Source organism: Entelurus aequoreus, linkage group LG22 (genome assembly GCF_033978785.1).
Source record: "Entelurus aequoreus isolate RoL-2023_Sb linkage group LG22, RoL_Eaeq_v1.1, whole genome shotgun sequence".
Lineage (NCBI taxonomy): Eukaryota > Metazoa > Chordata > Actinopteri > Syngnathiformes > Syngnathidae > Entelurus > Entelurus aequoreus.
In genome coordinates this window covers 14,839,510-14,858,337 of record NC_084752.1, presented here as the reverse complement: position 1 = coordinate 14,858,337, position 18,828 = coordinate 14,839,510, and the positions used below count along the sequence as shown (strand labels likewise).

At 36.3% G+C, this 18,828-nt stretch overlaps 1 protein-coding gene across 1 annotated transcript; it reads right to left on the bottom strand.

The window, feature by feature from the left end:
- Positions 1 to 3,529: 3,529 nt before the first annotated feature.
- LOC133639589 (keratin, type I cytoskeletal 19-like) lies at positions 3,530 to 17,530 on the bottom strand. The gene is made up of 9 exons (XM_062033027.1): positions 16,856 to 17,530; positions 11,803 to 11,928; positions 9,037 to 9,119; positions 8,817 to 8,973; positions 8,574 to 8,735; positions 4,344 to 4,469; positions 4,046 to 4,275; positions 3,940 to 3,974; positions 3,530 to 3,871 (listed from the first exon to the last, which is right to left on the bottom strand). Exons 1-9 carry the CDS (start codon positions 17,153 to 17,155, stop codon positions 3,774 to 3,776), a joined length of 1,317 nt encoding a protein of 438 aa, XP_061889011.1. The 5' UTR covers positions 17,156 to 17,530; the 3' UTR covers positions 3,530 to 3,773.
- Between the last annotated feature and the right edge of the window lie 1,298 nt (positions 17,531 to 18,828).

The following is an 18,828-nucleotide window of genomic DNA, read 5'->3' as shown; positions in this document are numbered from 1 at the left end:
CCACACAGAAAGACCCCGAGCCCAGGACTTTCTTATTGTCACGTTTGCAGCAACAGTGAGACCTGGAGAAGCGTGATTGGGAGAAACGATCGCCCTTATCTGAACCAGAGTGGTGTTTTGTTATTGGACTTTTGTGCTTGCCACAGATTGTCTATAACAAACTCCATGTTCAAATATATGGGTGTCCATATGTGCACTTGGCACCGGGACACCCTTGGAAACAGTTCGACGATTGACTTTGTGGTCGTATCATCGGATTTGCGGTCTCATGTTTTGGACATTCAGTTGAAGAGAGAGGCAGAGTTTTCAACCCATCGCCACCAGGTGGTGAGTCAGCTTCGATGGTGGGGGAGGACGCCGGACAGACCTGGTAGGCCCAAACGCATAGTGATGGTCTGCTGGGAATGGCTGGCAGAGTCTCCCATGAGAGTGACTTTCAATTCCCACCTCCTTCGAACAAGTTACGAGGGAGGCGCTGGATTTTGAGTCTGACCAGTCCTTGCCTCTATTGTCAAGGCAGCCGATCAGAGCTGTGGCCACGAGGTGGTCGTTGCCTGCCTTGGGGGTAATCCCGGGGATGCCGTCAAGCTGAAGAAGGAGTCCTACCGGGTCCTTTTGGCTCATTGGACTCCGGAGGCAGAGGACAGGCACAAACTTGGACATGGGAGGAGTTTGGAAAAGCCATGGAGAACGACTTCCAGAAGGCTTCGAAGCGACTCTGCACCTGGGGAAAGCAGTGCACTGTCAACACCATGTATGGATGGTGTGCTGCTGAAATTGACTGGGGATGTTGGGAATCGGTGGAAGGAATAATTTGAAGACCTCCTAAATCCCACCTACACGTCTTCCAATGAGGAAGCAGTGCCTGGGGACTCTGCGTGGGGCTCTCCTACTTCTGGGGCTGAGGTTGCCGAGGTAGTTAAGAAGGGCCCTGGGGTTGGATGAGATCCGCTTGGAGTTCCTTAAGGCTCTGCATGCTGTGGGGCTGTTGTGGTTTACAAGACTCTGCAGGATTGCGTGGACATTGGGGTCGGTGCTTCCGGATTGGCAGACCGGGGTGGTGGTTCCTCTATTTAAAAAGGGGAACCGGAGGTTGTTTTCCAACTATCGTGAGATCACACTTCTCAACCTTCAAGGTAAGGTCTATTCAGGTGTACTAGAGATGAGGCTACGCCGGATAGTCGAACCTTGGACACAGGAGGAGCAGTGTGGTTTTCGTTTTGGTCTGGAACTGTGGACCAGCTCTATACTCTCGGCAGGATCCTTGAGGGTGCATGGGAGTTTGCCCAACCAATCTACATGTGCTTTGTGGACTTGAAAAAGGCATTCAACCGTGTCCCTCGGGAAGTCCTGAGTGCTCAGAGAGTATGGGGTATCGGACTTTCTGATTGTGGCGGTCCACTCCCTGTATGATCAGTGTCAGAGCTTGGTCTGCATTGCCAGCAATAGGTCGGACCTGTTTCCAGCGAGGGTTGGACTCTGCCAAAGCAGTCCTTTGCCTCCGATTCTGTTTACAACTTTTATTGGACATAATTTCTAAGCACAGTCGGGGCGTTGACGGGATCCTGTTTGGTGGCTGAAGGACTAGGTCTCTGCTTTTGGAGAATGTTGTGGTCCTGCTGGCTTCATCTGGGCAAGATCTTCAGCTCTCACTGGATCGGTTCGCAGCTGAGTGTGAAACAACTGGGATGAAAATCAGCTTCATGGTTCTTCATGGTTGGCGTGTCATCTCCGGGTTGAGGAGGAGATCCTGCCCCAAGTGGAGGAGTTCGAGTACCTCTGGGTCTTGTTCACGAGTGAGGGACGAGTGGATCATGAGATCGACAGGCGGATTGGTGCAGCGTCTGCAGTGATGCGGACCCTGTCTTGATCTGTCGTGGTGAAGACGGAGCTAAGCTGGAAGGCAACGCTCTCAATTCACCAGTCGATCTACAGCCTTATCCTTACCTATGGTCATGAGCTTTGGGTTATGACCGAAATGAGTTTCTTCCGTCAGGTGGCAGGGATCTCCCTTAGAGGTAGGGGGAAAAGCAGTCATCCAGGAAGAGCTCAAAGTAAAGCTGTTGCTCCTCCGTATCGAGACGAGCCTGATGAGGTGGTTCAGGTATCTGGTCAGAATGCCCCCCGAACGCCTCCATGGGGAGGTGTTTAGGGCGCGTCTGACCGGTATGAGACCACAGGGAAGACCCACGAGACGGTGGAGAGCTGGCCTGGGAACGCCTCTGGATCCCCCAGATAGTGATAGTAAAACTACCTGTGGAGACGGTAGTCTGGGCTTCTCTGCTTAGGCTGCTGCCCCCGCGACCTGACTTTGATTAAGCGGAAGAAGATGGCTGGATGCATGAACGGCCTGAATTACCATTGATGAGTGTATATGAAATTTTTTTTTTAAAAAGGTAAAACACCACAAAATGCCTCACCTGCCTTGCACCTTGTAAAAAAAAAGACAATCACACTCACAATCTATTGGCGATTAACAGTTTCTAATTGATATAAAATGCCTTTTTTTCACTGTGGGAGGGAGTCGGCAAGCTCTATGAGCGCATACAAACTTTACCTGACAGGGTTCAAAGGTGCAAGCTGGGAGTTCTGCCTCACATTTAGTCATGTAGCCACATTAAGAATGATTTATTTATTTTATTGCATGAAAAGTTTAATTCCATTGCATGAAAATGTTATTCATGTAGTGCAGTTTTCTTCCTAGTGTGGGCGTGGCCTCGTGATCCACCTTCCATCTTTTAGCCAGGAACAAAGATGCCATCTAGTGGTTTTGGAAAGAGTCGCAGCCAAAAAGGTTTTTTAGTCTAAAAGTATAAATGTGTTGTAATATTTTATCTGAGTCTGTAAATTAGTTTGCTTGTTGATGATTTTTGTTTGGTTTTGTATTGTGTAGTTATATTTATATGGTAATTAATATTCTGTGACAGTAAATTGTTTGCTTGTTGATGCTTTTGTTTCTGTATTGTGCAGTTATAATTATATGCTTTTACTTGTAATTGTATTGAGTTTGTGGACCCCAGGAAGACTAGTGGGTTGTTGTGGCAACCAGCTAATGGGGATCCTTAATAAAAATAAAAATAACATCCCCCCCCCCCCACAAAATCATCCATCCATCCATTTTCTACCGCTTATCCCTTTCGGGGTCGCGGGGGGTGCTGGAGCCTATCTCAGCTACAATAGAGCGGAAGGCGGGGTACACCCTGGACAAGTCTCCACCTCATCGCAGCGCCAACACAGATAGACAGACAACATTCACACTCACATTCACACACTAGGGCCAATTTAGTGTTGCCAATCAACCTATCCCCAGGTGCATGTCTTTGGAGGTGGGAGGAAGCCGGAGGGAACCCACCCAGTCACGGGGAGAACATGCAAACCCCACACAGAAAGACCCCGAGCGCATGATCGCACCCAGGACCTTCGTATTACAAGGCAGACGCACTAACCCCTGTACCACCGTGCTGCCTAATTGTGTTGTTTCTTCCCAAATATAAACCACACAAACACAGCCTTTAAACCTGCAGCAAGACATTTATTGTTGTTTTTCTTCATTTTGGGTCAAAACAGTACTTTTCAAACAAAAACACACTTCATGGTGTGTTCATGTATTGTTACTTTTAGCAAACAATAATGTATCTTTGTTGTAACAGCTGCGTCGTAATTGTAGTGAACTGATAGTGAACTTTCTTAAGAGGGGACAGCCTGTTAAAGAGAAGCCGATTGGTTGGTTGGGCACATTTGAATGCGGCCTATCTCGACGGGCAGACACGTCTTTAGCGTACTTGAGTGTCCACGCTGGTGGCCACCACCTTCCCGTCGATGATCTCCTCCACGATCGTCTTCACCCTCCTCTCCACGACGGGCCTGTGCTCTGCGGAGGACAACGAGGACGTGAGGACATGCCGGGTCAGCGATCGGTGCGAGACGGCGCTTCCTTACCTTCCACGTGCACCACCTTGCTGATGACCAGAGGCCTGGAAAGAGAGAGGGGAAAGAATGAGAGATCGTGCACGGATGCTCGCCCACGTCATGGAGCACGTCTCACTTTTTCTGCTCGTAGGATTCGCCGTCCAGCAGCCGGCGGTACTCTGCGATCTCCCTCTCCAGCCGCATCTTGATGTCCAGCAGCAGCGTGTATTCCGTCTTCTGCTGCTCGATGGACACCTTCAGCTGCTGCAGCTCCACCTCCAGGCCGTTGATGATCATCTGCAGCTGGTTGAGCTGAGTGCTGCAGCGCGACTTGGTGTCGGCGAGGTTCTGACGCAGGTATTCGATCTGCGCCAAGGAAGAAGAGCGCGTCGGCAACGGCGCCTTGACAGCAAACAGACTGACGGCCGCCCTACCTCGGAAAGCAGGCCCTGGTATGTGATCTCCAAACTCTGGTAAGTCCGCTTCAGCTCGGAAAGTTGGGTGGAGAAGGTCTTTACGTCTGTGGTGAAACCTTTGATTTCTGACTGGAGGGATTCCATCTATGCAAACACACACAGACACACAACTTTTCATTTCTTTGTCAATGGGGGGGGAAAGAGGCCGCTCCAAATATCAACAGCATTGGCAGCCCCTTGTCACACGGCCCACTTTTCATATGATACTAGCATCAATCAATGTTTATTTATACAGCCCTAAATCACAAGTGTCTCAAAGGGCTGCACAAGCCACAACGACATCCTCGGTTCAGATCCCACATATGGGCAAGGAAAAAACTCAACCCAGTGGGATGACAATGAGAAATCTTGGAGAGGACCGCAGATGTGGGTGATTCAACGCGATTCTCGATTCAAAAACGATATTTTTCCGATTCAAAGCGATTCTCTATTCATTCAATACATAGGATTTCAGCAGGATCTACCCCAGTCTGCTGACATGCAAGCAGAGTAGTAGATTTTTTGTAAAAAGCTTTTACAATTGTAAAGGACAATGTTTTATCAAATGATTGCAATAATGTAAATTTGTTTTAACTATTAAATGAACCAAAAATATGACTTATTTTATCTTTGTGAAAATATTGGACACAGTGTGTTGTCAAGCTTATGAGATGCGATGCAAGTGTAAGCCACTGTGACACTATTGTTCATTTTTATTTTTTTATAAATAAATAATGATAATGTCAATGAGGGATTTTTAATCACTGCTATGTTGAAAGTGTAACTAATAATGATACTGTTGTTGATAATATTCATTTTTGTTTCACTACTTTTGTTGTGTGTCGTGTTTGTGTCTCCTCTCAAATGCTGTTTATTGCAGTTCTGAGTGTTGCTGGGTCGGGTTTGGTTTTGGAATTGGATTTCATTGTTGTGTATTGTTTTGTTGGATTGATTAATTTAAAAAAATTAAAAATAAAAAATATAAAAATCGATTTTTGAAATATGAGAATCGATACTGAATCGTACACAGTGAGAATGCCGATTTGAATTCGAATCGATTTTTTCCCACACCCCTAATATATATTGTGTTTGTATTGTTAAACTGTCAGTAGAACTCACCATAAATAAATTAGGAACTTTAAAATTAATACATGTGATGTATTGCAATCGGCCTAGTTATTTTGTACTATTATTTTTGCTCAATTGTGTGCCATGAAACTGCATGATTGTATTATTGTGTTGATATTTTTACATTGTCTTGTATTATTTATATATTGCTCACAAATAAGTGTGTTATTACTAATTATTAAAGTCAAAATCGCAAAAAAAAAATTAAGTCAAAATTGGAGGGATGGGTCATACGTTAAGTGTCCCTCAACGTGTGTGTCACTTTAAGAAAAAAGAAAAAAAAATCATGTGACTGATACATTGCTGTGTCATTTTATTGTGAAGGAGAAAAATTGTGTTTATCAGAAGCGCTTTTTTTGGCCCACAAGAGACGCCTGCTGTATGAAATTCTGACAATAAAATCATCAAAATATTGCGTTTTTTTTTTTTTTTTACTGTGATCCATCATGATTAATTGATTCATCAGGATTAATTGATCCATCGTGATTAATTGATTTATCATGATTGATCCATCATGATTAATTGATCCAACATGATTAATTGATTCATCATGACTGATCCATAATGATTAATTGATCCATCATGATTAATTGATTCATCATGATTAATTGATCCATCATGATTGATCCATCATGATTTATTGACTCATCATGATTAATTGATTCTTCATGATCAATTGATCCATCATGATTAATTGATCCATCATTATTAATTGATCCATCGTGATTGATCCATCATGATTAATTGATCCATCATTATTAATTGATTCATCAGGAATGATTGATCATGATTAATTGATTCATCATGATTAATTTAATCTTCATGATCAATTGATCCATCATGATTAACTTATCCGTCATTATTAATTGATCCATCGTGATTGATCCATCATGATTAATTGATCCATCATTAATTGATTTTTCATGATCAATTATTCCATCATGATTAATTGATCCATCATAATTAATTGATCCATCATTATTAATTGATCCATCGTGATTGATCCATCATGATTAATTGATCCATCATAATTGATTGATTCATCAGGAATGATTCATCATGATTAATTGATCCATCATGATTAATTGATTCTTCATGATCAATTGATCCATCATGATTAATTGATTCATCATGATTAATTGATTTTTCATGATCAATTGATCCATCATGATTAATTGATCCATCATTATTAATTGATCCATCGTGATTGACCCATCATGATTAATTGATCCATCATAATTAATTGATTCATCAGGAATGATTCATCATGATTAATTGATCCATCATGATTAATTGATTCTTCATGATCAATTGATCATCATGATTAACTGATCCGTCATTATTAATTGATCCATCGTGATTGATCCATCATGATTAATTGATCCATCATTATTAATTGATTCATCATTAATGATTCATCATGATTGATTCTTCATGATATATTAATCCATCATGATTAATTGATCCATCATGATTAATTGATTTTTCATGATCAATTGATCCATCATGATTAATTGATCCATCGTGATTGATCCATCATGATTAATTGATACATCATTATTAATTGATTAATCAGGAATTATTCATCATGATTAATTGATCCATCATGATTAATTGACTCTTCATAATCAATTGATCCATCATGATTAACTGATCCGTCATTATTAATTGATCCATCGTGATTAATCCATCATGATTAATTGATCCATCATTATTAATTGATTCATCAGGAATGATTCATCATGATTAATTGATTATTCATGATTAATTGATCCATCGTGATTAATTGATTAATCACGATGAATTGATCCATCATGATTGATTCATCATGATTAATTGATACATCATGATTAATTGATTCTTCATGATCAATTGATCCATCATGATTAACTGATCCGTCATTATTAATTGATCCATCGTGATTGATCCATAATGATTAATTGATCCATCATTATTAATTGATTCATCAGGAATGATTCATCATGATTAATTGATTGATCACGATGAATTGATCCATCATGATTGATTCATCATGATTAATTGATCCATCATGATTAATTGATTCTTCATGATCAATTGATCCATCATGATTAACTGATCCGTCATTATTAATTGATCCATCGTGATTGATCCATAATGATTAATTGATCCATCATTATTAATTGATTCATCAGGAATGATTCATCATGATTAATTGATTCTTCATGATTAATTGATCCATCATGATTAATTGATTGATTACGATGAATTGATCCATCATGATTGATTCATCATGATTAATTGATGCATCATGATTGATTCATCATGATTAATTGATCAATCATGATGAATTAATTAATCATGATTAATTGATCAATCATGATTGGTTCCTCATGATTAATTGATCCATCATGATTAATTAATTCATCATGATTAATTGATCTATCATGATTAATTGATGTATCATGATTAATTGATCATCATGATTGATTCATCATGATTAATTGATCCATCATGATTAATTGATTCATCATGATTAATTGATGCATCATTATTGATCCATCATGATTAATTGATCCATCATGATTAATTGATTAATCATTAAATTAATTGATTCATCGTGATTAATTGATTCATCATGATTGATTCATCAGGAGTGATTCATCATGATTAATTGATCCATCATGATTAACTGATTCTTCATGATTAATTGATCCATCATGATTAATTGATCCATCATGATTGATTCATCATGATTAAATGATCCATCATGATTAATTGATTCATCATGATTAATTGATGCATCATGATTGATCATCATGATTAATTGATCCATCATGATTAATTGATTCATCATGATTAATTGATCCATCATGATTATTGATTCATCAAGATTAATTGATCCATCAGGTTTAATTGATTCATCAAGATTAATTGATCATCATGATTAATTGATCCATCATGATTAATTGATTCATCATTAAATTAATTGATCCATCATGATTCATTGATTCATCATGATTAATTCAAAAATGTGATTAATCTGGCTAAAAAAGCACTCTTACACGGAATAAAAACCAATTGGGACAGCCCTGTTCTCACCTTAGCTTGAAACCATCTCTCCAGTTCCTGCTTGTTCTTCAGCGCCAGAGCCTCGTACTGCTCCCTCACGTCTTGCAGGATCTTGGAGAGATCCACAGAAGACGCGCTGTCCACTTCCACGTTCACATTACCCGTGTATTGCAACCTCATCGCCTTCAACTCCTGAACATAAAAAAAATAAAAAATAAAGTTGTTATCTCCAACCAACATGTGAGGTCTTCTCCTGAGGTGTGCTGAGTTGACCTCCTCGTGGTTCATCTTCAGCTGGGCCAGTTGGTCCTGCAGGCTCTCGATCAGCATGTTAAGGTCACGGATGCCGGACACGATGTTCTCCCGGACCCCTCGAAGACGAATCAAATCAGACTCCACCATTCCACGCGTGTTCATCTCCATCTCATATCTGCAGCCAGGGAGCGTGTGAAGATGTGCTTCCTCACACCGCCGCCGTCACTTGTCGACTTACTTCATTTTGAAGTCGTCCGCAGCGAGTTGAGCGTTGTCAATCTGCAGGATGATGCTCTGGTTCTCCGCGTATCTCCGCGCGATCTGCACACACATTGGCTTCAATGCACAGCTTGTCCAGCAGATGGCAGTCTGCTTTAGTTGCAAGCACTGGAACTCGCCACTAGATGGCACTGTTTGTTTATTTTGGGGGGGCAGAAATGGACGCATGCGTAGAAGTAAAGTTAAAGTACCAATGATTGTCACACACACACACTAGGTGTGGCGAAATTATTCTCTGCATTTGACCCATCACCCTTGATCACCCCCTGGGAGGGAAGGGGAGCAGTGAGCAGCAGCGGCGGCTGCGCCCAGGAATCATTTTTGGTGATTTAACCCCCAATTCCAACCCTTGATGCTGAGTGCCAAGCAGGGAGGTAATGGGTCCCATTTTTATAGTCTGGCTTTTCTGTGTGTTTTCATTTTTAATGTCTATTTAAATGTAAACGGAGAGAAACAAGGGTGTGGAAATGTCCCCGTTCTCTATAGAAGAGATCAAAGTTGGTATTTTTATAAACGACGGTAACATAGAAATGTTTGTCAACATTATTGTGCTCCAGGCAAAATTGTTTCTACATAAATGTCGATTTAAGAAAGTAAGACCTACATTTTGTAATTGGCTTAATGGTTTACAATTATCAATCAAATCTTGGAGGATGATTAAGAGTACAAAAGCCCTTAAATTGATATGTTTGTTAAAAACATTTAAAGTGATTTAGGTAGCCCTTTTTGTCTTTTTTTTTCATATTTCTTATTATTATTATTTATTAATATTTAATACTCTATCTGTATTTGCTTTTGTTTTCTTTCCTTGACATGTTTTGCTGATGTCGGGATTTGCTCAACCTGATGTAAATTGTTGGTTATGTTGAAAGTGCCTTGACTTTTGTGCGCATGATAAATGTATGTTTGTCGTTAAATAAAAAAATAATAATTAATAAACAAATAAATAAATAAAAATGAAAAATATAAATAAATAAAATATAAATGGGGCCCTGTGATGAGGTGGCGACTTGTCCAGGGTGTACCCCGCCTACCGCCCGAATGCAGCTGAGATAGGCTCCAGCATCCCCCGCAACCCCGAACGGGACAAGCGGTAGGAAATGGATGGATGGATGGAAAATATAAATGGAAGTATAAGTTGTTAAGTTTTTTAATTATTATTTTCATTTAATCAAGTTACGTTTTAACTTGAACAAAGCCATTGGGTCCGTGTACCTTCCGGTCATTCTATTTCCAATTCTGAAATGCAAATCAAAAAACAAATTTCGGGCCATTTTTTCTATTCCCATTTCTGTAGCAAAAGTTGGACAACTATTCAATGATGGTCCGTGTACCTTCCGTTCATTCTATTTCCAATTCTGAAACGCAAATCAAAAAAACAAAATTAGGGCCGTTTTTCGATTTTTAGTATATATGGTAGATTTTAAAACAAACAGAAAAAAATGGTTGATTTTCATTAAAATATTGCCATCAAATTGGATTTTGTGCTGTTTTCCTTTTATGGATTTTTATTTTTCCCAGATAAACCCAAAAATCCAATATATGTACATTCAAAATGCAAAAATGCGTGTTTATCTGTGTGATGACAAATTGAACCGGAAGCAGTATTTAAAGTACTATCTATCTATCTATCCATCTATTTTAGGTCCGTGTTCATTCTATTCAAGATTTAATTGAATCTTTATAAATTACATATTTTTGTATATATATTTGGTAAGAAAAATATTATTTATGTTTATTTATTTATGTTACAGATTGAACACGGGAAGTGAAGAAAAGTCTTATTGCTGTTAAACAGAGAAGGGTTAGGATTAAATAAGACCTGCTTTTTCCTACTCCTTTTCGAATATGTTGAATTGTGCAACTGTTAATGTGTTATGTAACATTGTACCCAACATAAATAGTTCCATTCTTTTTTATCAAGATGTATTCCTGAACATAAAATATCAGTTTGCATGAAAATATATCAACGATGCAGTTTGCAGTGGGCTCAGGAAAATTCAAGATTTAATTGAATCTTTACAAATTACATATTTGTATATATATATATATTTGGTAAGATAAGTATTATTTATGTTTATTTACATTTACTTATGTTACAGATTGAACACAGGAAGGGAACAAAAGTGTTAGTTATTGCTGTGAAACAAATAAGCTCAGTTTCTTCCCTTTCGTACATTTTGAATTGTGAAACTGTCAACAGGTGATGTATTACATCGCTACATCTTCCAGATAAACTAAAACCACATTGGCATTGAACAACAATATTTCAATATGTGTCACAATTACAAATTCCATTGAATATTTGCCTGGATAAGATGACTGGCGTTCTATGGCCTCGAGCATTCGCCATGCACATTATGTACTCGTTTTACATGTGTTAAGCACTTTAGATGGCTTCTGGCGTTAATATATATATATTTTTTAAAATAACACCTGCGTCCTTTCATTTTTCAGGATGTTTCTCCTCGGTGGAAAAGGTCATATGAGTATGTCATGACTACTGATGTGTCATGTGATTTACACTTGCAGACTTTTTGTGCTGCTGGTGTTTTAAAGAGACACTCGTGTGAAAGTAAGCTGCTTAAATATGCAAAGGCCACTCCCAAAGCCAACCGGTTCTTAATGAGTTGTAATGGAGTGTAATTAGTAAAGACCCTGCCTTTGATTCTTGTTTGATGCATAGCGGGAATACTTGGACACGTTAGGCGTGATCGAGCCACACCTGAGCTCGCAGGTCGGCGATGGTGGCGAAGTAGGCGGACCAGTCTCTGGTGGTGGGAGACATCCTACTGTAGAACTCTCTGATCTGCATCTCCAACTTGCTGTTGGCAGCCTCCAAAGAGCGCACCTGCACACACAATGACAATGTCAGCTCATCCCAGCCCAGTCATCGAGTCATTAGTCCCGGCGCCTCCTTTTATGAGTGCGTTGACAAACCGAATTCCACACTGAACAGAGTCTGCAAAACAATTAGCTGCACGAATACAATGTTTGCTGACATATTCTTGTGTGCATACACTATTTCCGTCAGCAAATGTGCACTTTGTATCCCAGCCAAACATGGAGTAAACCAGGGGTCCCCAAACTTTTTGACTAGGGGGGCCGCATTGGGTTAAAAAATTTTTGGCTGGACTTGGGACTTCAGGGGATCCCCTGAAGAGCAGTGAAACCTGCGAAACAGGCTTGTAGGGATGAAATAGCCTCCGTGTTTTTTCCTGACCTAACGAATATTCCGCTCTACCCTGGTATTAAGCACTGTATAACGGATAAACCACAGAAACCTTGACTATACATATACATATATATATATATATACACACACATATATACATACACATATATATATATACATACACATATATATATATATATACATACACATATATATATATATACATACACACACATATATATACATATATACACACACATATATACATACACATATATATATATACATACACATATATATATATATACATACACATATATATATATATATAAATACACACACATATATATGTATGTATATATATACACACATATATATATATATATGTGTATATATATACACATATATATACATACATAAATATATATATATATATATATATATATATATATATATATATATATATACATACATAAATATATATATATATATATATATATATATATATATATATATATATATATATATATATATATATATATATATATATATATGTAAGGGATTCAGGTAGACCAGCAAAGACTTCAGCCACAACAGCCAGGGAAAATTGTTCGAGATGCAAAAAAAAATCCACAAATAACTTCAGCTGAAATACAGGACTCTCTGAAAAATTGTGGCGTGGCTGTTTCAAGATGCACAATAAGGAGGCACTTGAAGAAAAATGGGCTGCATGGTCGAGTCGCCAGAAGAAAGAAATTTCTGCGCAAATGTCACAAAGTATCCCGCTTACATTAAGCCAAACAGCACAGAGACAAGCCTCAAAACTTCTGGAACAAAGTCATTTGGAGTGATGGCTTTCTTCTGGCGACTCGACCATGCAGCCCATTTTTCTTCAAGGGCCTCCTTATTGTGCATCTTGAAACAGCCACACCACAATTTTTCAGATAGTCCCGTATTTCAGCTGAAGTTATTTATGGACTTTTCTTTCCATCTCGAAAAAATTTCCTGGCAGTTGTAGCTGAAATCTTTGCTGGTCTACCTGAATCCCTAATTTTCCACTTCTTAATCAGCGTTTCAACACTGTTGATTGGCATTCTCAATTCCTTGGATATCTTTTTATACCCCTTTCCAGTTTAATGCAGTTCAATTACCTTTTCTCGCAGATCCTTTGACAATTATTTTGCCTTCCCCAGACTCAGAATGCAGAAACATCTGTGCAGCACTGGATGAAAGATGCAATGGTCTGTCAGAAGCCCAGAAACTCACTGACCTTTTATACACACACATTAATTACAAACAAACATGATATGGTGAGGATTGGAACCTTGATTAGCCATTCAAACCTGTTTGTGTCAACTTTTGTGCATGTTATCAGATCAAAGTCACTGGGGTATGTAAACTTTTGATCAGGGTCATTTGGGTACTTTCTTTTGTCATGTTGATTTAAAAAGAGTAAACACAGTTGTTTGCCAATAGCTTCACACAACCATTAAGCATGAGTGGAAGAAAGGTTTTTGTGTTATCATTCATATTCTCTGAAGAATGGCCAAGAAATCATAAATTCTCCCAGGGTATGTAAACTTATGAGCACGACTGTGTGTATATATATATATATACATATATATATATATATATATATATATGTATATATATATATATATATATATATATATATATATATATATATATATATATATATATATATATATATGTATATATATATATATATATATATATATATATATATATATATATATATATATATATATATATATACACATACATATATTTACATATATACATACATATATATATCTATACATATATATATACATAAATATGTATACATACATACATATGTATATATACATAAATATGTATACATACATTAATATGTATACATACATAAATATGTATACATACATATTTATACATACATATATATTAGGGATGTCCGATAATGGCTTTTTGCCAATATCCGATATTCCGATTTGTCCAACTCTTTAATTACCGATACCGATATCAACCGATACCGAAATCAACCGATACCGATATATACAGTCGTGGAATTAACACATTATTATGCCTAATTTGGACAACCAGGTATGGTGAAGATAAGGTCCTTTTTTAAAAAATTAATAAAATAAAATACGATAAATAAATTAAAAACATTTTCTTGAATAAAAAATGAAGTAAAACAATATAAAAACAGTTACATAAAAACTAGTAATTAATGAAAATGAGTAAAATTAACTGTTAAAGGTTAGTACTATTAGTGGACCAGCAGCACGCACAATCATGTGTGCTTACGGACTGTATCCCTTGCAGACTGTATTGATATATATTGATATATAATGTGGGACCCAGAATATTAATAACAGAAAGAAACAACCCTTTTGTGTGAATGAGTGTAAATGGGGGAGGGAGGTTTTTTGGGTTGGTGCACTAATTGTATGTGTATCTTGTGTTTTTTATGTTGATTTAATAAAAAAAATAAAAACCGATACCGATAATAAAAAAAACGATACCGATAATTTCCGATATTACATTTTAAAGCATTTATAATTGTATGTATATCTCTAATATATATACATACATACATATATACATACATATATATATACAGACAGTACATACATATATGCACATACATACATATGTACATACATATACATACATACATATATATATATATATATATATATATATATATACAGACAGTACATACATATATATATACATATACACATACATACATACATACATACATACATACATACATACATACATACATACATACATACATACATACATATATATATATATATATATATATATATATATATACATACATATATATACATACATATATACATATATTTATATGTATACATATACATACATATATACATATACATACATATATACATACATATATACATATATTTATATGTATACATATACATACATATATACATATACATACATATATATACATATATTTATATGTATACATATATATACATATATATGTATACATACATACATACATACATACATATACACACAGTACAGGCATTTTCTCTATTTTAATGACTTTTACATTGTAGATTGTCACTGACGGCATCAAAACTATGACACCTGTGAAGTGAAAACCATTTCAGGTGACTACCTCTTGAAACTCAACGAGAGAAGGCCAAGAGTGTGCAAAAAAGTAATCAGAGCAAAGGTTGGCTATTTTGAAGAAACTACAATATAAAACATGTTTTTAGTTATTTCACCTTTTTGTGTTAAGTACATAACTCCACATGTGTTCATCATGTTTTGATGCCTTCAGCGACAATCTAGTCATATTAATGAAAATAAAGAAAACACATTGAATGAGAAGGTGTGTCCAAACTTTTGGCCTGTACTGTATATTATATATATATATATATATATATATATATATATATATATATATATATATATATATATATATATATATATATATATACACATACATATATATACACATATATATATATATACACATACATATATATACATATATATACATACATATATATACATATATACATATATATATATATATATATATATATATATACACATGTATATATACACACAGTATATACACATACATATATACAGTATATACACATATATATATACACACATATATATATGTACACTTATATACACACATATATATATATACACACATATATATACACACATGTATATATACACACACATATATATATATATATATATATATATATATACATATATATATATATATATATATATACACATATATATACACACATGTATATATACACATATATATATACATATATACACATATATACATACATATATATATATATATATATATATATATACACATATATATACACACATGTATATATACACATATATATATTTACATATATACACATATATACATATACATACATATACGCACATATCTACACATATATATATATACACACACACATACACATACATATATATACATATATACATATATATATACACACATACACATACATATATATACATATACATATATATATATATATATATATATATATATATACATATATATATATATATATATATATATATATACATATACATATATATATATATATATATATATATATATATATATATATATATATATATATATATATATATATATATATATATATATATATGTATACATATACATATATGTATGTATATATATATTCCTCACGCACTAATTGACTGAAAGAGCGTGCACATGTCACGTTATCGATGGGGAACTGCATGTTTAGACAATAGGATTTGCCTGAGTAGTTAGGAAACCCTGAGAGCAACAAGTGGTAAAAAATAGATTAGAAAAAACAGATTTAAAAAAAAAAAAAGTTTTTACTAGGGATTTTGGGGACCCCCGGAGTACACAATACAGGGAAATATTGATTTAACAATGCTGTTAAAGCCCCTTTGTGTCTATAACCATAATAACAGTTAGTAAAATAAAGTTATTAGGTATAAAAACAGAAGAAAAAGGACAGTTGCATCCTCTTACTTTATCCAGGTAGGTGGCCAAGCGGTCGTTGAGGTTCTGCATGGTGGACTTCTCGCTGACTGCCATGAAGTCGCCGTATTGGCCCCCGCCATAGCTGCTGAAGTTGCTGGCCTGAGAGATGCGGGTTCCGGTTCCACCGGCGCCGGCGTACACACTGGGCGCGCGGCCGCTCTGGTAGACGATGCTGGGGATGCGAGACTGGCTGCCCCCGATCAGCTGCAGGCCTCCGCTCATGCTCATGGCGCTGGCGGAGGACATGCTGCGGGCGCTGCTGCCCTGGCGGCCGAGGATGAGAGACATGATGAGACGTGGAGGCTGAAGGTAGTCAGCGAGGAGTGATTGCGGCTCACTCAAGTGGATATTTTTATAGCAGCGTGCCGGTGTCCCTGGAGACACCACAGCAATGTTTGGCACGCGTATAATCTTTTAGGTTTTTTTTCACATAGCAGGTGTGTACAACGGCATGGCACGGCCTTTGAAAACTTGAATATCTAGTTGAGCGGCTTGATGGCTGCCTCTGATAACCAGACCCAGAATTTGTTAGAAAGATTAATGTCTATTTGAGTTCACATTGAACGTGTAGTCTGGCTGGTTGGACGACAAATATTTACATGACTACCTTTCAAAAATGATTTGACTTTTCAAGATGCTGCTTTTCTAAGCACCACCAATTAAAATATTGCTCTTGATTTTTTCTGTCATTAACTTTATATACTTGTGTTAACCTAAAAAACAACAACTAAATAAAGCACATTTTTAATCAAAAATGTATTTTGTAGAAGTAATTTATCCTGAGAATACTCCTTTGTAATGTCATATTACCTGTAGGTATGTATTTAAGTCGGTATAGCAATAATTTTCTGACTAGGTACTGTAAAACAAAGTTTTATTCATGAGTACACACACTTATAGTTGTGTAATTAAATGTGTGTCCCATAAGAATTCCCTGCCGAAATACCAAGTACCAGCTGATGAAATACTCAAGAAAAATAAACACTTCTTATTGTTATTAGGATAAAGGAAAACCACAGTTATTTCTCTCATTGTGTAATGTACAGAGTTATACATCACAGATAATAATTACAGATTCATCATTCAATCGAATCACATATTATTATCATTATTATACCTCATCACTTTTTCTTAAAAGCATCAGCCAAAAGAACTCCGCTTAGTCTTGCCAAGGAAAACGGTGTTCTGGCAAGTGGAAATATTTAGTTCTGTTGGCAGAACAACAATAACGGAGTCTAGATGGAAAACCATTGTCTACATTCGACATCAACACTACAACATTCCGAGGGATTACTGAAGAAGAATACCTGGATATAAGAGCACATTCATCTACACTTATGGACATTATTGAAGCAACAAACAAGATTGCTGAACAGGAAAATGTGGAACTGAAAACCTTTTGCAACATAGAAGATGAAGGTGTAAAATTGGAGAATGATACAAGGATACAAATTTAAATTCCATTATGGATCGTGAGCAACCATAACTCCAACTACAAACTGTCATTTATTTCAACAGCAGAAGCTTGTATGCAAACTACAACAACATGAAGCATTTGTTTGGAACACTTACACTAACCCTTCAAAATAATTATTATACTATACTAAAACAATAAATAATACATTTATCTTGTTTGTCAAAAATACACTTTTTTCCATTTTTGCACATGGTAATTGCAGTCACACTTGATGCTGCAAACATTAATAAATCAATACTGCGTTTTTGCACACTTTAAATACATTTTGCACACAGCGATTAACCCTGCTCCTTTCTGCATGCAGGCTGAAAAATGTCTTGTTGACCAAAAATACATGATATATCTATTTTTCCATTTTCGCACATTAGTTGACTTCACAGTTGATCAATCAATCAATCAATCAAAGTTTACTTATATAGCCCTTAATCACCATGCTGCTGCATACAGAATATTGTAATGTCCATACTGCATTTTCCCACCCTTT